The 22,831-nt window shown below is 37.0% G+C and overlaps 2 protein-coding genes across 2 annotated transcripts; both read right to left on the reverse strand.

The window, feature by feature from the left end:
* Positions 1-12: 12 nt before the first annotated feature.
* LOC132154751 (coatomer subunit alpha) lies at positions 13-16,490 on the reverse strand. Its single transcript, XM_059563417.1, has 29 exons — positions 16,265-16,490; positions 15,737-15,850; positions 15,586-15,659; positions 15,187-15,267; positions 15,023-15,099; positions 14,544-14,653; positions 12,842-12,951; positions 12,611-12,710; positions 6,302-6,520; positions 6,067-6,217; positions 5,898-5,964; positions 5,735-5,810; positions 5,578-5,660; positions 4,710-4,935; positions 4,414-4,552; positions 4,156-4,318; positions 3,709-3,855; positions 3,432-3,621; positions 2,865-2,960; positions 2,673-2,761; positions 2,469-2,592; positions 2,279-2,368; positions 2,073-2,170; positions 1,817-1,966; positions 1,302-1,625; positions 1,112-1,222; positions 811-972; positions 305-499; positions 13-119 (listed from the first exon to the last, which is right to left on the reverse strand). Exons 1-29 carry the CDS (start codon positions 16,302-16,304, stop codon positions 60-62), a joined length of 3,666 nt encoding a protein of 1,221 aa, XP_059419400.1. The 5' UTR covers positions 16,305-16,490; the 3' UTR covers positions 13-59.
* A 481-nt stretch (positions 16,491-16,971) lies between these two features.
* Positions 16,972-20,879, reverse strand: LOC132154753 (peroxisomal biogenesis factor 19-like). Its single transcript, XM_059563418.1, has 8 exons — positions 20,791-20,879; positions 20,277-20,368; positions 19,954-20,116; positions 19,771-19,856; positions 19,046-19,216; positions 18,725-18,883; positions 18,481-18,525; positions 16,972-18,402 (listed from the first exon to the last, which is right to left on the reverse strand). The coding sequence occupies exons 1-8, from the start codon at positions 20,867-20,869 to the stop codon at positions 18,316-18,318; spliced, it is 882 nt and encodes a 293-aa protein (XP_059419401.1). The 5' UTR covers positions 20,870-20,879; the 3' UTR covers positions 16,972-18,315.
* Between the last annotated feature and the right edge of the window lie 1,952 nt (positions 20,880-22,831).

Genomic DNA, 22,831 nt, shown 5'->3' on the forward strand with positions numbered 1-22,831 from the left:
AGGAAAAGTATATGTGAGAGAAGCATTTCTGTTTTCATCCCTGTTTATGTAATGCGTGTTCAGCGGAACTGCAGTGGGCTGACACGCAACCCGATCACATCTTTACCAATCTCAGTTACCTAGGAAACAGGAGAGAGACAGACAATGAAATTGATCCTTCACTTTATAGCAGCACATGATCAGATAAACCATGGAACAAGTGGAAAAGCAGAGTTACTTTCTCACATATTAACAACATTAGACTTTCTATCTTCAATAAACTAACACTAATTAAACATGGACCTTACAGGGGCTTACAACTAACCTGTGTGACCCTGCAGACCTCTCCTTTGTATTTGGGGCAGTAGCAGGCTCCAGACAGGGGACATTTCTCTACCGGCCGCCCGCGGTACAGAGGAGTGAAAGAAGCTGGACAGATGTCGAAGGGATTGTGGGGGTCATAGTTCAGTTGGTGGGCATCTGTCAGGCTTTTCTCACATGCTGCAAGAATCTTTCTTGTCTGAGAAAGACGGAGAACAGGTTATGGACACAACAAGGGAAAAACTAGGGTGCTTACTTCCAAGAGGGCTGCAAGATGATTTATAATCTATCAAATATAAAAATATAATTATTAAATATATTAAAATGTTTTATCATGACAAAAACAGGGATTACATTTTTTTTTCCCATACAAAGTGTGCTGACACAAATAACGAGAACCAATAAAAAAATGTCTTCAATGTGAGAAAAACTATTCGACTGTAAAGCCACAGGTTAGAGGATGATTGTAAATAAGTGCAAGAAAAAAAAAAAAAACCATTATCTGTTTACCTGCTGTGCTACTTCTGGTTTGGGACCCAACTCAAGCAGACGGCGAGCGAAACCCGCTGCTGTCTTGAAGTTACGCAGTTTGAAGAAAAGATTGAGTGCTGTTCTCAGCACCAACACCATGTGGACAGGTTGCAGACTGCAGTGTGTGAAATATGCTGCCATCTGAAACAAAAAAATATTCATGCATATCAAGACTAGATTCAGTGCATACACTCAAATGTTTGTGTAAAGTATTTTGTAATAGTTACTTTTTTTTAATTAAAACAAAAAGCTTATTTTAAAATTTTAAAAAGGCACATACCTCACAAAGTCTCTTCTGCTGATCGAGAGTGTCTTTAGGAAGTTTCTTCCTCTCTGTCTCCATGGTGAGGCCAATAATATACTCTTTACAGATAGTGATAAGCTGCTGAGCCTGAGTGAAGGTAAAGGGTATGTTTAGAACTTAGCCCCTATTTAAAACAATATAGCACTCATCTTGAATGAAAACACACCTCTGCAATCTCTTGTTTGTTGTCGACCACAAGCAGTGGTACAGAGAGGAGAATGGCTCTGAAACGATCAACAGCATCTTCAAAGCGCCCTGCTGTGGTCAGCTGATAGCACTGCTGCAGGCGTGAAATAAGATCAGAGAGACGCAGACCCACCGCTGGCAGACCCCCTTTAGCCCCGCTGTCCTTCCAGTTCCTCAGGGGGTAACTGTGCAAGCAGGGCAGAGACGGCAGGCCCAGGTAACAGGTGCGCCCACGGGACAGGGTTTGCATGAACAGTTGCTTATAGGGTCCAAACTGAACCACACCAACCTGGTCATGCAGTAACTGTAGAAAGAGACCACAAAGAAACATCTTGCTACATTTCAGTTTAGTAGTTTAGACTCGATTTTCCTTCCTGCCTCAAAACATAACTAAAAAAAAAAAAAAAAAAAAAAAGTCAACAACAACAAAAAAAATTTTTTTCCTCCATGTCTACTCATGCAGCGCTAATCTATAGTTTTGAGAAATCTCTTTACCCTCATAGCAGTCTCAAAAGATCCAGCCATTATGTGATCCACAGCCAGCTGAGAGTTGTTGCACCACATCTGTGTGGGGCTTGTGCCCTTGGTGGGCGGCACAAAGAAACCGTCACCCTCTGCACCACCTCCACCAACAGAAGGTATATCCTATTGGTTGAAGGAAAGACAACAAGATGTGTGGTTAGTTAGGATTCTGTAGAAATCCAATCGCAAAAAGTAGTGATTTTTTATTTCAGTTCTACACAAGACTTACCAGTTCTGGCGGGAGGTCCAGATCTTCCTCAACATCCCAGCCTTCTCCCTCCTCTTTCCCTTCATCTCCCAGTCCCTCTTGAGCATCCATGAATCCATCTGGATTGTGAGAGAGCATGAGTGATTTGATTGTTATACAAAACATCTAACTTTAGTTTGGTTTCCACCTATAAAATTAGTTTTACTGTAAAATATTATAGTAAATGCCTTCATCCAGATGAAGTTCTGCATCTTCTCCCCAGCCTTCTCCTCCTGTAGCATCCATGTCCAGGTCAGCAACCATCTGGCCAGCACGTCCTATTCAAACAAACACAAAAATACATGTTAGTCTTCAAAATCCAACTTCGTAAATCCTGGTTACACACTCTGAACCAATAGGAGTACCACAAAACCTCACCTTTGGCAGCAATGGCTCCCTCGAAGAAGCCCTTAGAGACTGTGAGGAGAGGCCAGTTGGTGTCCAAGGGGTTGATGGGAGGTGGTGGCTGCAACAGCTGGGCATTGGGGTCAACTTCTGGCACCTGCACATGGATGGAACACGTTGCTCAATCATAGATCTACAAATATGTGCATTTCTGTTAGTAATGAGACTTCAACATACCATTTCTTTTTCCAGGTCAAAGGTCTCCTTCAGGGCTTCAGCCTCCTCATCCATCCCATGAGTGGCAGCAGTCAGGTAAGCCAGAGACTCTGAAAATGTTTGTGACACAGATGTCATTTTCGTCAAAATAAATTACATTTCAACAATCATGCGAAGAAAAATAATAAATAAATAAAAAGTGAGAGAACTTACTCTGTCCACAGTTCTTGAGGATTCGCACACGCTCACTGATGTCACCCAGGTAAAGAGCGCCCTGATAGTGTCCACTCATGTCCTTCCTTATCTCAGCTGTAACAAAAAACATAATTCAAACATTCCAAAAGAATAAATTAACCATAAGAAAGAAAACCAGTACACTGCCATTCAAAAGTTTGGGGTCATTATGTATTTTTTTTTTATTTTTTTAAGTAATTAACATTCCGCAAGAATGCTTTAAATTGATTAAAAGCAATAAAAGGTGTTTATTTTTAATTTATTTTATTTTAATGCAGAGCACAAAATCAGCAAATTAAAATGATTTCCGAAGGATCAAGTGTCACTGAAGACTGGAGCAATGGCTGCTAAAAATTTGATTTGGCATAACAGGAATAAATGTTTATTAAAATAGGAAAAACATTTTTAAAATTGTAATAACATTTCACAATATTACTGTTTTTACTGTATTTTTGATCAAATAAATAAAAAAAGACTTTTTTTTTTAAATCCTACCAACCAAAACTTTGAATGGTAGTGTACTAATACTATTTCCTTGTCACTCACCTATCTTCATCATCTTCCTGAGCTTGGTCAGGTTGCCAGTGATGAGGTACAGGAAGGTGAGTTTGTCGAAGTTCTTGGTTCTCTGGTAGCACATCTCCACCACCTGGTGATGACCCTGCAGAAGAGCAGCCTCGCCAAGACGTTCCCAGCAGCTTCGGTCATCCAGGGCTTTTGCAGCCTCCAACGCCACCTGCAGGAACAAACACATCAAGAATGAACACCTGTTCAGGCAAGAGGGTTGAAGACTTGATCCTCCATAAATGTCAGTCCTGTATACCTCAATGTTTCCACACTCCAGAGCCAGGCTAAAACGAGTCTTCTCATCTTTGACAAAGTGCAGTGCAACTTCTGGGTAGCCCTTCTTCTGCAGGTAGGCAATGATGGACTGGCCTACCAGTTTAGCATTACGCACCATATGAAGAACCTGAGGGTGTTGGGTTGAAAAAAATGGGCCATTAACAGTGTTAAAGCAAATCAGAATACACAAAAATTATGGTGAAGAGGAAGTTACAAACAATACATAAATAAATGGGTAAAAAAAGGTTAGTCACTCTCCTGAACCGTTTCAGGGATATCTTTCAGATTAAAAGAATATTTTTTGTGGGCCATTCCAAAAATCTAAAATCGTACAAAAAATGTATATATATTTTTACTTAGATTAAAAAACAAAAAATAAAACAAAATCCAGAAGTCACAAGTTTAAGTGTTGAAAATTTGCACTCACCTCCTCATATTTGCGATTGACCAGAGCCAGTTTAAAACGGTACTCTGTGGGGTCAATGTTGAGCACTCGTGGTCTGCACTCACGATCCAGACAGTACACACTGTTGCCCCTGACTCTTGTCACATAGATGGGAAGATCCAATGTACGGATTATACCATGATCCCTGCAAGAAAAAATGATTTAAAGAATAATATTTCATTAACAAAACAGTATGGTTTCTTTATGAAATCGTGGTGTGTGAGGCTGTTGGTGCAGTACCCGGAGGTGAGGGCATATTTGATGTGGTTGGAGGTGGTGTAGATGAAGACTTCATTCTCGGCCCAAGCACCACTCTTCACTCTGATGTTCTCATGGATGTTACACAGGCTCTCTAACTTCTTGTTACAGATCATTATGGCTGAAAAACAAAAGTAGAGGATCAGACATGTATGATAATGCAAAAAACACAAGCATTTGGGGTTATTCCATTTGATAAAGTCAAAAATGCTTGTACATCCCTTAAAGGTGGGTATTTGTGATTGAAAAATCACAAAGAATAAGTGCGTTTTCTCTACCGTGTTTGGCCAGCAGGGCCACATGGTTGGCATCGGAGCTCCACACCACATATTTGACTTTAGCGATTTTGACCGTAGCGAGGGAGCGCTTCTGCTGCACATCAAACAGAGTAACTCCATCAGCATCACGCAGCAGCAGAGACCCAGTTCCAGCGTAGAAGATCTCCTCACAGCTTGGTACCTGGACCTTCTTCACAATCTCATTCTTCAGGTTCTTTATCAGGAGCTGCAGCATAAAGAATAAGCCTTCATGTTGGTTTGATTATGTGTGTACATATGTCACACTTTTTTTTCCGATACTAAGAATGTTGCAGGGATGACATTTTTGTATGCTAAAACTGAGAAGCAAGTTAGCATTTTAGCACTTTTTGTTCCATTGTCAAGTCAAAGTGATTTATGGGTTTTTAATGGGTTATGGGTTAAAATTTATAATGGGTTTTTTGTTAAATGTCTGGAATAAGGTCTGTGGTTAACAAAAGCTCAATATATTTTCACGTTTTAGAGATAAATTATTAGTAATAATAAAAAAGTGATTTTTAAAAAAAAGTTTTTACTTGTCTCAAGGTGCAGTTTCTAATAAGTGGCTAAATAGGACTAGAGGTTGTTTTACTTTTTAATTCTGCAGATTGTATTAAGGCTTCAAAATTCATTAAAGTTGTGTTCATTAGTGAAGATTACCATGATGAACAAAATGTGGAAGAATCATGCTTTTGTTGGTTGCAGAGCTTATTTTTTGCAATAATCAAAAAGCCAACAGATAAACCGTATTTGGGTTTTTGCAGAGGCAGTGCTAACTTCCAGGTAGGCCTACAATATTAATAATGGCAGGATTCTTTTCTTTCAAATAAATGTTGCTTGATTCACTTACTGAGTGCATGCGGTCAAGTACTGCAAAACGGTTCCTGGCCACCCAAACCGCAGTGAGACCAGAGGAACGCTTTCCCTCAGGAGCTGTAGAAAAAGTGAACAATTACATTGTGCACATTAGATTAAGGACTTCTAAAGTGAAAAGAAAAAAATGTTACCATCAGGATTCTGGGAATCACTCTCTCTGGGAATGGAGTATAGATCATATGTGCTGTTTTCAAGGTTAGTAGCTCTCTGAAAGGGAGAAAGAGGAAGAAATGAACAAATACACAAATGAACCTTGATTTGACTGAACAGACTGATAGAGTCTACAATACTCACAGTGCACAACAGCACAGCATTTTCTGCAGGGTTGTAGGACATGCTGAACACTGGGAATTTGGATCCACTGTCAATATAAAAGAAACAGTTCAACTGAAAAGAACTGCACTAAACCTTTTGTAGCACATTTAGCGTTTTTAGACTTCGAAAAGACAAAAAATCCACATACCTGCGCAGCTGCATGACGGCTGTATCCTTACTGCTGTTGAAGTCGAGCTGACGCAGGAAGCGATCTTTTACATAGTACAGCATGTTACCATACACAGCGTAAGCTGGACGTTCCCTTTCCAGTTTAAACACCAGCATTCCACTGTCATGCCCTGAAAAGGTACAAAATTACACTTCAATGCATCTTATTTCATTGCCAAAATCACTTGCTTAACTAATTATTACTAGTAACCTACCAGCAGCAAACAGGTTGAGGTTGGGGTGAGCCCCCAGCACCCAGAAACGGTCGTGATCTCTGCGAAAGGTCTGGACACCTGTCCTCTTGGACATATCCCACACGCGGATGCTCTTGTCCTCAGAGTTAGACAGGATGAGCTCCTGACGAGGGTGGAACACCGCACAGGACACATTGTTGTAATGCCCTCGACAGGTGTCCAACTCCCACGCTTTAGATTCTAGAGGAAGGGATAATTGAAAAAAAAAAGAAAACAAAAAAAGGTAATTAAAAAAATGATTTTTTCTAATAATAGACCTATAATGCCCAACAATCATCACAGGCATGTACCAATAACATTTTACTAACTTCTGAGAAACCTAATTTTGACCAGTTCCTATGAGTATCATTTAACCCTTATGCGTTGTTGGGGGAGAAGCACACGGCTGCAGCCTGCAGATCGAAGCGGGGCTGCACCTGGGGCGGGGTTGCAAGTGCAGCCCCATACCTACTCTGATTGGTTCAATCGTCTTTCATAGACATACATGACAGGAAATGTGTGCGTAGTTGGTGTAGGATGGAGAATGCGAACACAATTTCATGATAATTGTGCTCTTATTTTAGTGCAGTCTCACAGCCACTGTCAAATATTGAGATAAACTTTATAAAGTATCATCTATTTATATTAAATTGGTATCTTCTCCGATATCCATTTTGTGACCATTGAGCCGATTCTTTTCAATCAGCTGGAATGATTCGGGACATTCTACGTTTAATGTGGCTTAATGCATTAAAACAGTGTTTTTAAAAGACCAAACTCAGTAAACAAATTAATAATAAAGCATTCTATTCACTGACAGGCAGATGAGTCCAGAGTAAGAATGCAATGTGTTTAATTACGTTTTAAGCGTTTTCCTCCCATAGAAAACCATTAGACTAAAAGGAAAACGCGTAACGTGGCGTAATGCATTAAAATGTGTTTTAAAAAGACCAAACTCAGTAAACATTTTTAATAACCGATTTTATTTACAGACAAGCTGGTTATGGGTGGAAATTAAACGCTTTGTGTTCGTATTCTGTGCTCATATTTGCTTGTCTGTGAATAGAATGCTTTATTAATAATTTGTTTACTGAGTTTGGTCTTTTTAAAACACTGTTTTACTTCATAAAGCCAAGTACTTTCACGTTAAGCGTGCTTTTAGAATGTCCCAATTATTCATTTGTGAATAAATCTGGTCAAGAAGAGTAAACTTGCAGCAGCTAACATCTCTTGATTCAATAAATAAGACATAGTGAGTCAAGTTAACAATAAAAAACTGCATTATAGTAAAGGCTTTGTAAAACTGTACAGTGTTTTTAGCTTTTTAAACAGCATTCTCCATCCTACACCAACTACGCACACATTTCCTATCATGTATGTCTTTGAAAGATGATCGAACCAATCAGAGTAGGTGTGGGGCGGGGCTGCACGTGCAATCCCACCCCAGGTACAACCCCGCCTCGATCTGCAGGCTGCAGCCGGGTGTACTACTTGTGTTGGGGACGTTTTCGTCCACTAGGGGGTAAAGTTGAGTCTTATTTTGGCCACAACTTTCCCTGTGTTTGAGCTAATGGAATGATATTTGGTGACAAATCTTGAAATTTTTCAAAAACTCAACGGTACACTGTGGACAAATTCACTACCCTTTCGGTATGTTCGTGGATGAAAACATCCACTAAATTAAACTGCTGTAAAAATGTATCAGATAAATTTTTTTTCACTTTTTTTGGCATAAATCTATTAAATCAACCTCAGTCCTGATCAAAACTACCAAATGTTTAAAAAAATTCCAAGATTTTAACTCTTTAATTACCAAATTCATAAATGATGTCACTGAACAACTGAAAAAACACAAAATTACATATTTTCAATATAAAAAGTGATTGTGGACTCGTTATTTTTTTACCTTTTACAGTCTTGGGCATGTCAAAGATTAGTAACAAGAATGGCTTTGATGCATTGTTAGTTTTTGTGCAGCATTAGATTTTAATTTTTTCTCCCTCATTTGTTGTTGGTGGCTGTTTTTGCCCCATTGACTTCCATTATAACGACATTTTTTGATTGTAAAGCCATGACACCATATAATCATGCATTCTTGATTGTTTATGGTTTTCCCTTTTGGGAAGAGGTTGCCTGTGCAACAAAAGGCTTAGTTTCTGGCTTGTATATGGAGTTATATGGAGTATAACAGCAAATTATAGTGTTTGTGTGTGTGTGAGATTCTTGATTGTTGGTGGTTTTCCCTGTTGGGAAGAGGTAACATTTGTTATTTTTTACAGCAGATCACTAGGTGGGACCAGTAACCCTTTAGATAGGCCTGTGCAAAAAAAGGCTTAGTTTCTGACCTGTATATGGAGTTATATCTAGTATAATAGCAAATTATAGTGTGTGTGTGTGTGTGTGTGTGTGTGTGTGTGTGTGTGTGTGTGTGAGAGAGAGAGAGAGAGAGAGAGAGAGAGAGAGAGAGAGAGAGAGAGAGAGAGAGAGAGAGAGAGAGAGAGAGAGAGAGAGAGAGAGAGAGAGAGAGAGAGAGAGAGAGAGAGAGAGAGAGAGAGAGAGAGAGAGAGAGAGAGAGAGAGAGAGAGAGAGAGAGAGAGAGAGAGAGAGAGAGAGAGAGAGAGAGAGAGAGAGAGAGAGAGAGAGAGAGAGAGAGAGAGAGAGAGAGAGAGAGAGAGAGAGAGAGAGAGAGAGAGAGAGAGAGAGAGAGAGAGAGAGAGAGAGAGAGGGTGTGAGAGAGACCTTTGTGCACTTACCTTGATGTACAGTATGTGAAAAAATCCAAATATGCACCTCATGCTCTCAGAACTACATGGAGTAAACAATACAAAAAGGAAGTGAGTTTATGCACCTGCTGCCTTTTGATGGTGAAAAGTACAGATGGCCTATATGTGAAATGCTCGTCTTTTCTTGATGGTAAAGCCAGTTTAAAACCTTAAAAACCTGTAAAAAAAATCTACTTTGCATCAAATTTATGAACAATGTATTATGAACCAAAATGCAATACCAACTTCAAATAAGCTGCAGCTCGCTGGAGGGGTCAAGCTACATAATCAGTTCTAAAACTTTGGTACAAGTCAAGCCCTTTCTCGTGTTGCTTGCTGCTCTTCTCACCATTAAATGACCAGCACGATGGCATGCAAGTGTTTAAATCCACGTACTTTGCTTTTGTTTAGTCTATTCGCTTGTTAAGTCTGACGTCACGTAGCAGCACTTCTGTGTCCAAACGCTCTATCAGTTACCACGAGAAAACAACAAAAGGTGCTAATATAAACTCACAATGTGATAGAATACTAACAAAAAAGTTATAATCTTAACCTTTAACTCCATACCGAAGTCCCAGATAGCCAGACAATGAAAATATAAATATAAAAAAATATATATAAAAATTATTTGTGTTTGGGACGCTGTGAGCACGGAGACTGTAGTGTATATCGTAAGTTTGAAAGCGTTTAGCTTAAATTATCAATATGAATAAACAGTTCTGATAAACGGTTGCTGAGGTCATATTCTCAAGTGAAGCGAGTTGAGGCCTGGATCCGGAAACAGCGCTTCTTACGTCATCACTTAACAACCAAATACTTTCACCACCATTAAAAGGCAGCAGGTGCATAAATACACTTTTGTTTACTCCATGTAGTTCTGAGAGCTGAGGTATACATATTGATTTTCTGAAATACATCAAGGTAAGTGCGCAAAGGTCTCTCTCACACACTCTCTCTCTCTCTCTCTTTCTCACACACGCACACACACACACACAATATAATATGCTGTTATACTCCATATAGCTTCATATACAAGTCAGAAACTAAGCTTTTTTTGCACAGGCCTATCTAAAGGGTTAATGTTCCCACCTAGTGATCAACTGTAAAAATAACAAATGTTACCTCTTCCCAACAGGGAAAACCACCAACAATCAAGAATCTCACACACACACAAACACTATAATTTGCTGTTATACTCCATATAACTCCATATACAAGCCAGAAACTAAGCCTTTTTTGCACAGGCCTATCTAAAGGATTAATGGTCCCACCTAGTAATCAACTGTAAAAAATAAAAATTTTTACCTCTTCCCAAAAGGGAAAACCACAAACAATCAAGAATGCATGATTATATGGTGTCATGGCTTTGCAATCAAAAAATGTCATTATAATGGAAGTCTATGGGGCAAAAACAGCCACCAACAACAAATTAGGGAGAAACCATTTAAATCTAATGCTGCACAAAAACTAAAAATGCATCAAAGCCAATGTTGCTACTAATCTTTCAAATGCCCAAGACTGTGATAAAAAGTAAAAAAAAAAAATGCAGCCACAATTACTTTTATATTGAAAATAAGTCATTTTGCGTGATGCTTTTGACTACACAGAGCAATCCGATTTAGTCATTTATGCAGGATATTTGAATATTAAGAATCTAATTGAATAACACCTTTATGTCCTGCTCAAATAAATGTCCATACAATCTCAAAATAAATAATGTATCTCAAATTATTTGACTTTAACATAAAAAAAATGCAAAATAGGGAGATTGCGAGTTTAAAGTTCTCAAAACATGCTTATTCAACATATGCATATATAAAATAAATATATGCATTGAAATTGTTTTATGCACTAATATATCAATATATATGAAGAAATGAAATGATGAGATTAGGGCTGGGATAAACGATTATTTTTTAAACGTTTAATCTAGTGATTATTTTTTCGGTGCATCGATTAATCTAACGATTAATTTTTTCAGACGGATTCCATTTCGAATATCTCCCCATTAATTGACTACTAACAATTTATACATGTTGATTTACATATCTGAATGAAAAAAACATGAATTCCTTAACATTGCAATATATGTTTATTGCTCTTAAAATTACAAAATAAAAGACTGACTAAGAATGCATTACTTTGCACTTGTATAGAGATAGCATTCAATAAAACCTTGAAGCCTTGAAAACACATAGCTTACTGAAACAAGCTTACTGAACACATAGGGTCTAGCTTACTGAAAAAAAGTACTTCTTTCAGATGAAAATAACAACAACTTGATGTCTAGCATTCAATAAAAAAGGTCACCCAAAATACTTGTTTAGAGCAATTGAAAGAATACAGTAACCAATGTAAACTTGAGGGCTTTAAGCTAATACAGAGAGTGCTTTTCCAAAAGAAAAAAAATTTTTTACAGTGGGAGCTAGCAGCCTGTCATGGAGAAAAAAAAAATCTCAGAATGCTCCACGTGAAACTTTGGCATTCCCCCCTTTTTCTATCGTGTCTAATGATTTTGGTTAATATGCACGAGGGAGAGAGAGAGAGAGAGAGAGAGAGCAAGACAACGCTCATGTAGTTTGAAGACTGTGAGGGCGCGAGCGCGCGTGAAACTTTGGTTTTTCGCCCTTTTTCTATCGTGTTTGATGATTTTGATTAATATGCACGAGGGAGGGAGAGAGCAAGAAGCGCTCGTGTTGTTTGAAGACTGTGAGTGCTCGCGCGCAGCCGGGGCTCTCTCTCCTACGCGCCCTGTCAGTCGCAGCAGTCATTCTATTCTACATCCGATCAAATAAGGCTTTGACAGCCGCTAAAAAAAAAGATCAATGCAGAAAAACCCCTGGATTGGTTATATAACGTTGGACAGAATGTTGATCCGGCCATCGCGTATATTCAGCGCACATAAGGTAAACGTTTTGCAAACGTTTTTTAGAGAAATAAAAACAGGTCGACGAATCGATGCACATATTTTGCGTCAACGTATTTTTTGCGTCGACGTCATCGATGACCTCGACGCGTTGTCCCAGCCCTAGATGAGATCATTTATTATTATTAGAGATTATTATATATACACACTACTAAAATCTATACATGGAATGCGATGGTAGACAGTTTGTTGTGTATCCAAAATACCAATAATAACCAGAAAAAAAAAGATTTTATGCATGAGTGACTTTTAGTTCTAAGCAAGCTTGAAATACACCAGGATTTATGTCAAAAAAATCTAGGCTTTACTATTGCCATCTACAACAAAAACACCATAAAGAAAACCCTGTCAAAATTCATCAACAACAGATAATAAGCAATCACTTGCCATAAATGTGTTGCATTAATTTAATAAAATACATCTTAAATGAAAATTAAGACTTCTGTTATACACCTTAAAATATTTAACACTTTTTAATCACTTTAAATTCGATCAACCTAAATCAAAAGACATTTTTAGAGTTCAGAATTTTACATTTGCAATGTCGTTCTTTTTTTTTTTTTATCAGAACAATGACAGAAATTTTTCCATGAGAACACGTACCGTTCATCCTCCAGATCTTGACCTGGCGGTCATCTGCTCCTGACACAATGAGAGGCATGCTGGGATGGAAGGCTGCCCAGTTTACACCTCGATCATGACCCTGAGACCAGAGCAAGAGAACACAAACTTTCATTCAAACCAACAACAAACTTCATTCATTCAACCCCAACAGCACTTTACAAAACAAAGATCAGATCCAAATTCTTTTAGGCCATTACAACACATTATTACCTCCAGAACATGCTTCACTACTGCATCAGAGGCCCCAAACAGGTCGACACCAGAGATGCCACGCACGTCCGTGTCCACAGCACCCGGAGACAAGTTCTTCTTCCTCAGACCTGGAAGCAACATTTACAGTCCGACACACATGGGACCGTTTACAAATTACACAGGAACACCCACATACCAGGGAGGGAAGAGAGAGGAACAACATTAAAACTGCTACTGATAACACATTTGTGATATCCGACAGTAAACACAAACATTTTGTTGGGCTGCTAAACATTTGCTGGTGCTCGAGAACACAAACACAACAAACATCCTCCATTAGGTCTAAACCTGAGTTAAGGAAGTAAACAACCAGCAAATTAAGAGCAAAGACAACAACCAGTCAAACCACAAAATGACAGGGAGATCATCAGCTTAACTCAGGTCAGGACGCAGAGAAAAAGAAAGGAGAGCAGAATGTGTGTCTGAGATCTCAGCACTACAGATGTCTGCTAAATGAATAAAAGTCCAACAAAAACTGCATTAGAAACCAATGTGCAGATGTGGATGTTTCCAGAGGGGCAAAGGAGCTGTACAGGAAGTGAGCAGGGATGGAACTGAATGGTTGATTGATTGGGGTGGAGCATGTCAAAATGTTCTCTGGAGGGGCACTGGATGTTAAAGAAGTGACGAAGACTCCAGTTAAGTCATGCATTTGTTACTGCATATTGTAATGCATTAATAGATGGATTCCATCATGCATTCAAGTGGTGTTAAGTCATTTAATGATTAAATGACACTACGTTCAGGTTACAGATCTAAAAGTTGCATTCAGGTAAATGCATCAACTTAAAGGTCTTTAACCATTAATATCATCTATGGATGACAAATGCCCTCATGCAAGATATGAGGAAAAAGTTCAAATGTTTGCATAGTTCTATGAATTTCAAATGAACCAGGGATTATGAATTCCAATTGTTTCTGTACTTGAAAATGTTTATTGTTTTGATGAAACTTCATCCGAAAGATGTTAAAAAGAAATTTGTCCATAACCAAATTTAGATGTATAAGAATTTCTAGTTTTCATTATATCATACGATTACATACAAATTGCGTATTATCCATGCAGCAATATATTCATTCCATAATTTTATGAGAAGGGGAGAAAGATGGCGAGAAAGGACTATCTATTCAGCGTAAGCTTTAATGAATGAGTATTTGTTCTCAGTTAGTGCAGACATGAGCAATTTTAAGGGTTAATGAGCAAGAAAGTAGTCCAACAATAAAAGCAAAGGACATACACTGACAATTTCATTAAAGCATGCAGAATCTCAAAAATACCTCTCACATTCACCTTTTCTTAATTAACACGTTGAGCAGGTGACAATACACAATATTTTTTAAGTGTTTTATGACTTGTTTGTTCCATTTAAACATCAGCTTTAAATGATTTAATCCTCTCAACATCACCAGTTAATTTCCCCAATAATAACAAAAAATTAGCATCAAATCATTATCATTAGACAACTGCTTGATGCTTACAGCATGAGTGTGAAAGGCATTTTTGCTGTAAGCCCACAGAGTTTTGTTCTGTACACACTGTAGAGAGAGGACATGAGGAAAAGAATGCCATTTAGCAGCTTCTATCATCCTCCATCCTCTCTCTCCATTCCCACCTCCCAAGCCTTCCCAAACTACTCAATCCTTTCCTAAGCCTCCTCACCGGAAATATCCCACACGCGCACGGTCTGATCCAGGCTAGCTGACACCACCAGGTCCTCAGATGGATGGAACTGAGCACACATCACATAGTGATTATGCCCCGTCAGCACACTACAGAGAAGGAACAGCACAGAGAACATATACAACTCAGTTTCACAAAGCTAACAGTAAGTGTTGCTTACGGGAAGAAAAATGCTTTGACAATTTGTTCATTAAAAGGGATGAGCATTTTCAGAATTTAATAATAATAAATAAAAAAAATGTACATGTGACATGAGTATTACATGTGCATGAAATTTATTTTTTGTTTTATTTGCAAATGTGAAAATCATCAATACTGGTTTCAAAATAAGCTTTAGACAATAAGCTTCTAAAAAACATTATTAACTTACAAAATAATAATAATAATAATAATAATGGTTTAATAAAAAAAGATTACTTGTGCGTACTCACTATCTCATAACCTATATAAAGACTCACCAGGCACATGTTCTGGACTGCCAGTTCCAAATACGAATGGTTTGGTCATCTGAGGCACTCAGGATCCAGGGATATTCCTGCAAATGAGAACTAAAGTTACTCTCACTGATTAAATAAACATTATAAAAATAATTATGAAAGATCCTAAAGATGCCAGGGCTCACGTGGTGGAAGAACGTGGTACGAATGTAGTCAAGATGTCCAAGAAGAGTGAAGAGACACCGACGCAGCTTGTAGTTCCACACCTAATTATCAGAATCAATGTCAGAAAATCAAAATGCATTAGCATAAACTATGAGCAATACATTTGTTACAGTCTTCATTAATCTTTTAATTTGTTATTAAAACTACAACCGGTCATTGTAAGTTCATGTTAGGTTTAAGAAAAAATGCTGATTTTAATAATGTATTAATAGAAGTTGAATGAAAAATCATTAAGATTAATAAATGTTTGTTTGTTAACTTATCTTATAGTGTTACCAAAATGTACCCCATGGAACTACAGTATTAGTACTAGGTGACATGTTAATTAGACATCGTTATTGAGAATGAAGAAAGCAAACCTTGATCTTGTAGTCATCTCCTCCTGACACAAACAGTGGCTGCTGCTTATGGAAGTCAATACCTCTGACTGGACCTAAATTAATTCACAATGCTATGAGGGCTCAGAAGAAAATGACAAAAGACTAAAATCGTTGATCAGCAGTTTCGTACCATCATGCTCGTCAAACTTGTCGATGAGGGTGCACATGCGATAGTCCCACAGCTGGATGACGCCGTTGTGCAAACTAGAGAGAATCCAGGGCCGTTTCGGGTGGAAACTCAGCCCTGCAGAAAACAATGAGGTACTTATTAATACGAAGACAGTCAATACAATGGTGTTTTGAGAACATAATAATGATGACATAGATTTAAACAAATTATTTTTATCATTAATCCTTTATTATTAATAACAATCTGGTCTAGGTAATGTCATTAGCGCGTTTTATATGAAACAAAACTAGTGAATACTGTAAAGGAATATTTACTTTAGCGTCTGAATGACTATCAAATAATAGCTTTGTGCTAATGCCGGATGACATACAGTATTCAATAAAACATTGAAAACTTACTAAACAGACTTACATTATATTCTACAGAAATTAAGAATAGACTGATAACAGACAAAAATTTACATGAAAGCGGTCGTAATAATTATATTTTACAGCAGTTAAGGGAAGTTAGCCTGAGCAGATCTCTTACCTTTTACTCGGGCCGACTTTGTCTCAAATTTGGTCAACATTTTTACTGACAATAATAACCGAACAGGAATGCGTAATCTATTGAGATTTATCCCAGTTTAGGTTAATTTAAATCCTAAAATCATCCCCCGTTAAGAAGAGATTTGGCGTGTATGTTTCTGCAGCTCTACTTCCGTAGCTACCTGCTGACACGTCTTCTGAAGACGTGCTCCCGTGTGCGAACAAATAAAGTTTGATGATTCAAATGCCAACATCGCAAAGTCAGCGTCATAGAGCCGTCGTCATCGCATTTTAAAACATGAAAACGCATTTTGTCCACTTTAGACCAGTGTTAAATAAGGACTCAGTAAATACTAGTATATATATATATATATATATATATATATATATATATTGCTGTATGCATAAAGAGTTGAGCTCCATCTTTAGACATCCATCATAACTGAACTGAGCATTTACCTACAAATATATAAAATCTATAACAGGGCCATAAACACATCAGGAAAAAAAATCTCCTTAATAGTGAGTGATGGTTAAAGTGATTTAAAAAGAAAAGTGTTAAAGCCATAAAAATGATGGGAAATTGTAAAATGGTTGAAATATTTGAAATAATAAAATAAAAATAAATATATTTAAGACAATTGGGTTTAGAGTGGTGTTACTGATATGTAGCAGGAATAAAATTGGTCAGGTAAACAACATAAAACATTGTAAGTTTATAACATTTATTTAGATTTTTGAAAATTGCAGTTCTTTCATATAGCGAGGTATGACAAGACCAATGAACTGTACAATTTAGGAAATACAGGATAAAGAGTATTGATGACCTAATAAATAAGTGGTTGGGTGTTTGCACAACCCCTGAGTGTTGTAACCGTTACATATTTTGCCCGGCTCATCTGCCAATCATAATCTTTATATTGGCCACATAATACCAAACCATACTGAAAAATAGCCAATGAGATGTGCCATTGACGCGTCAAAACTGATTACCAATTCCACATTTGCTCCTGTGAAAGGATTCTATCTCTATGCATTTAAACCTGTTTGCATAAAATATCCATAAAAACATCCCCTCAAAAGCAATGATCACAAACTTTAATCCACTTTTGAGGTATCCAGGGATTTAACATGATGTTATTTAAATATTAATACAGAGTATTCATTTTAAACTACGAAACAATATTCTTTTATTCTTTCAATATTCAAGGCAAATTAGGATTATTGTGACAATAGCCCATCACAAAGGGGCACCACCATAGGAATGATGGGAATTATTGAAATTCACATGGCAACACTCCAAACTGCTCTATATGAGGATAGATACAATAACCATTAGAAGACAAAGGGAGAGAAAATTAGTCTACTCAATTACAAATGCAGTCTACGTGTCAAAGAACGATGTTATGGATGTATCATAAGCCTGCATCTGAAATGTCTGCATTTCGTTTTTTTTTTTTAATCTGAGAATCCATTTTGGTCAGATTAGTTCAGTGAAATAGTATATATGATATAGTTTGAGAATAAATGGACATTACACTGTAAATTAAAATAAATTCAATGCATTCATCAATCTGATGGAAGCTGTTTGCAGATCCTGACCATTCTTCTGAGATTTAAAAATAAAATGAAACCAATCAAACCGTAACTATCTTCGCTGTCCATTTGAGCTCCACATATTTGTCTCTAATTCTTCAAAATACAATCCACTGCAATACTTGTCAAATGTGCTTGAAGTAAAAGTGTAAAACCTTTACAAAATTCTGAAAATTTTTACCAAGCTGTCAGCACACTGATGTATCAAACTTCTCTCAAAACATTATGGGCTGCTCTACAGTGAGGACAGCGAACGGATTAGGGATGATGAATATGAAAAGAACCTCTGTGGATAGAGAACTATGAAGTAAAATTAATGTAGTGAACATCACAGTTCCAGTGCAGACACAAAAGCAAACTCCTTTGAAAGGGGAGCATGATAAACTGTGTCCAACTCAGATAATTAGCTACAAATTGTATCATTTTCAAATGTATGTTAATTTGACCTCATTGAGATCACATAATTGAGCACTGCTCTGGTCCTGGGACTCCTTGCGCTCCAGGAAGGTGCAGAGATTCTGGGTCAAAATTCAAGCCAGGAGGCTGAGAATACAAAAGATTGATTGTTGTAGTAAATATAACATAACTGTTATTTAAAAAAGAAAGAAAGAAAATACTCACTGCCTCTCCAGCAAGCTCTTTTGGAGGTTGACCCAAGTCTTGCAGCTGAGGGGTAAGACATTATTTCCATGAGCAAAAATATTAATAGTGCTGTGAAAGGTTCTAATAAGTAATATTATGTTTTTTAAAGTAAAAATGAAAAGGTAATTTAATTAATGAATTTTTTTTATTCATTACAAAAAACAAAACTAAAATCAGTAAACAGAATGAAAAAGGTGGCCCTAAAAAAATGCATGCTTTCTACCTTCTGCATGAGTTCCAGAATGTTTTCAAATGTGCTGTCTTTGTCTCCATCTTTCTCAAATTGGCTGCATATTTCTCCCATTATATGGTACTGTTGCTCATATCGCGTGAACTGATCTGTGGGAAGGGATTGCTTGTTGCTCTCCAACCATCCAGGGTACTAAATGCACATTGCATCATATTAGTACTTTTCCCCCCAAATATTAAATGGAATGTTTTGGAATATTTTTTTTTAAGAAATGTTTAATTAATGGCAGGCATACAGCAGCCTCACTGGGACCAGAACAGTAGGACAGTCATGTAGATGCTGTAAACAACTCACCTTCTCGGTTATCTCTTTAAGAGAAGGGTATAGCACTTCTTTGGATAAAAGGTTCTGCATGATGGACTGCATTAATGGGAGAACATTGCCATCATCTCCCCCCTCCCCATTTTCATTCAATCCCAGGTTCTCTAAGGTCTTTACCAGATCATCTCCAGCCAGTCCTGCACTCTGCATGTAAAATCATGAAGGTTTCTTTACACATCTTCTTACATACATTACCATTTAAATGTTTGAGGTCGGTAAGTTTTTTTTTTTTAAATAAATAAATGAAAACTTATTCCACAAGGATGCTTCAAATACATGCTGTTCTTTTGTACTTTTTGTGCATCAAGCAATCCTGAACAACAAGCATGGCTTTCACATAAATATTAACCAATATTGATTAGAATAAGAAATGTTAAAAGACAACATTAGAATGATTTCTGAAGGATCATGTGACACTGATGTCTGGGTTAATGGCTGTTGATAATTTGGCTTTGACATCATAGGAATAAATTACCTTTTAAGACAATTATAGAAAACAATTATTTTAAATTGTAATAATATTTGACAATATTACTGTACATTTTATTAAATAAATGGAGCCTTTGTAAGCAACAGAATCTTTTCAAAACATAAAAAAAAACATCTTACCAACCCCAAACTTTTGAATTGTAATTTATCATTAAAACCACTATTTCCTGCAATTACATTCCAACCGAAGAAATTCCAAGTGGGATTACCTGCAGATTGTCTGCATTTTTCGCCAAACCACTAAGGGTATCTTTAAGACAGGATGTGAACTCTTGTTGTGAAGCTACATCTGTGCCTAAATTAAAAATAAAAACAAATAGTCAAAACATTTGGAAAATAGGCAAATAACTAAACTTGCATATCTTCATCCAACATTTATAAAGATCACTCACCTACTTTACCTGCTGCCTCAGACAGCTTGTGAAAATGCTGTAGAAGGTCAGGTTCTTCTTGTGCTAACTCAGCCATGGCTTTCTCCCACTCCTCACGTGCTTGATTGGCCATCTCACCATCAAAGAGACTCTCAAAGAACTTACTGTCTTCCAACAGAGGAGGCTGAGGATGAAAAGAACAGAAAACAAATATGTTTACCAGCAGCAATGATGAAACCAACTCTGTAGAACTGCAAGAGTGCCTAGAAAGTTGTGGAAAGACAATGCAATGTTATTCTGATCATTTGTTGGGATTTATTTCAAAATGAAAACGTGTTTATTACCTTCTCATCACTCGTATTTCTTGCACCAGGGGCAGTGGGGGCCTCAGGGGCCGCAGGAGGCACATTGGTCTTATCAAAATCATCAAGAGCACCTGCAGTTGAGGAAACACTTACACTGGAGTACCAAGGGTATATATTTATATATGTTTTGATGGTAAAGTTATGTGACTGATGCCAAACTAGTTAGAGGTCCAGTACAAACACAGCAGCTCCGATAATAAGCTCCGTTTAGATACAAAAACCTGGATGGACATAACTGACGGGTTTTTATGTGACTATACAAAAGACAGAGTGACGATCTCTGGTTATTTAACTGATGCACATCTAATGTTTTCACGTGACTAAAACTTCAATCCCTGTGACAAGCGCACGAAGCAGATCAATAGCGTAGCAGCTACTGAACTGTGACAACCGCTTCCTAAACGCTACTTCACTAAAGATTAACTTCAAGTTTAAAAAATTTGCACATTATAACCGTGGATACTTTCATATTTAAGCCATCCTCAAACCTTACTGTCTAATAACTCGTCCAGTTCGCTGTCAGCAGCACCCTGATGGTCTGATGCTGACGCCATCTTGCCTCTCAATGACATGCAAATATGTCGCAACATAATGACGTCCAGCTTTGATGTTTTTATTTATTTATGTATTTGGCAGATTGCAACATAAATGTAACATTTTATAAAATATCTGCTGCGAATATAACAATTGCGCTTGTATTAAAAAATAATTAACATTTTATTTAATATCGTCATGGTTGCTGATTATCGGTTTCCTTTTTTATGCGTTTTGAAGCGCCATTATTCTAAATTATAAATTAATGAATGTATCCTAAATAAATCTAGAACTGATTTTCTCGCGTTCACATTAACCCATTAAGCCAGAACCATGTTGGCTTTAACGAGAAGAGGTTTCAGAATTTTTTATTAAGATTGCATCTCTACATTTGTTGGTGAGCATGTCATCATCATGTAACTTCTTGTAGTTTTTACATAATCCTAATTCATTTGTTTTCAGTAAGTGGATGTTTTCTTTACTCTAAAGGGGGCTTTGTATGTTGGTTTAAAACATTAGAACGTATATGTTATATTAATTATAGAGAAATCTATAAACAAAATTCCAATATCATCGTATTTTTGTAATACTTAGGCAAACATGAGCACGCTAAATTAAAGCACTCTAGCATACATTCAGGCAAAAGTCAGCGATGATGAAGGTAGATTTGAAATGAAGTGTTGAACTGTGCTTTCAGGAAAAGTTGTTCTTCATAAATGTCCCTGAGAAATATTAACAAAATAAACTGTGACAACTAGCCCGAGTTTTTCAGTAACAATGACACATACACTCTTAAACATAAATGTGCTTTAAAAGGATCTTTAAGTGATGCCATAGAAGAACTCTTTTTGGTTCCACAAAGAACCATTCAGTCAAAAGTTCTTTAAAGAACCATCTCTTTCTTACCTTTTTATTATCTGAAGAACCTTCTTTGACCACAAAGAACCTTTTGTGAAATCAAAAGGTTCTTTACATATTACAGGCTCTTTATGTAACCATTTAGACAAAAAGGTTCTTCTATGGCATCGCGAAGCACCTTTATTTTTAAGAGTGTAAGGCACATGATAAGATGACATTTATGAAATACAAACTGTCTTAGTTCCTTTGGGTTTTAACTCCTTCATTCTCCACTTTTTACAGCTGGCTGGAATTACAAGTCTAGGTGGTTCATTCTTGCTGCATAAATACAGAGTTTACAGTGTATTCTTTAGCAGCTTTAATATAATTCTTCCTGCACTGCTGGCTGTTGTTGGTGGAGTCATCCATATTGTACAGAAATCTCCTGTTTTTTGTTTTTTTGTTTTTTTTTGCAAAATCAGATAGTTTGTTTTTTGTTACAGATGCGGTGCTGTGGTGTTAAGAACTACACAGACTGGTTGGAAACCCCCTGGTTTAATAGTGGGAAATACGAAGTTCCTCTGAGCTGCTGCAACAAAACCTTTCACTCCTGCAATGGGACTTTAGACTAACCCCAGCTGTTATATAATGAAGTACAGACACTAATTTGAGCTACCCTTTTCATGAGATACAAATTAACATTCAGCATGAAATTAAAATTCACCCTGTATATTTTTTTTAACTTCAGTTTATATATCTCACTGTGAAGGATTTTTAGCTGATGAAAAATGTGGTAAAAAAAATTACATAATCTGTTACACTTGGATGTATGTCACAATATGGATGAAAAGACCTGTCATTGCTTCCTATTCATTGCGACATATAAGGAATATTATGAGTTAAATGCAAGTTTAGCTATATTTAATTAAATGACCACAGAAAAAACAATATTGCACCTCTTTGTGTAAAAAACAAACAAACAAAATGTCTTGAGTAGTTATTATAAAATCAATGCATAATCATATTATCAGTACCACATTTGCCCCGCATGGATTTCATTTGTTAATTAATTTAAATTAGAGTGTTTGGAGCAAGATTCCACATTGTATTTTTTTTTCTTCTATTCTAGGGCTGTCAAATTAAACTTGAGGAGAATTTACTGC

Source organism: Carassius carassius, chromosome 12, assembly GCF_963082965.1.
Source record: "Carassius carassius chromosome 12, fCarCar2.1, whole genome shotgun sequence".
Classification (NCBI taxonomy): Eukaryota; Metazoa; Chordata; class Actinopteri; order Cypriniformes; family Cyprinidae; genus Carassius; species Carassius carassius.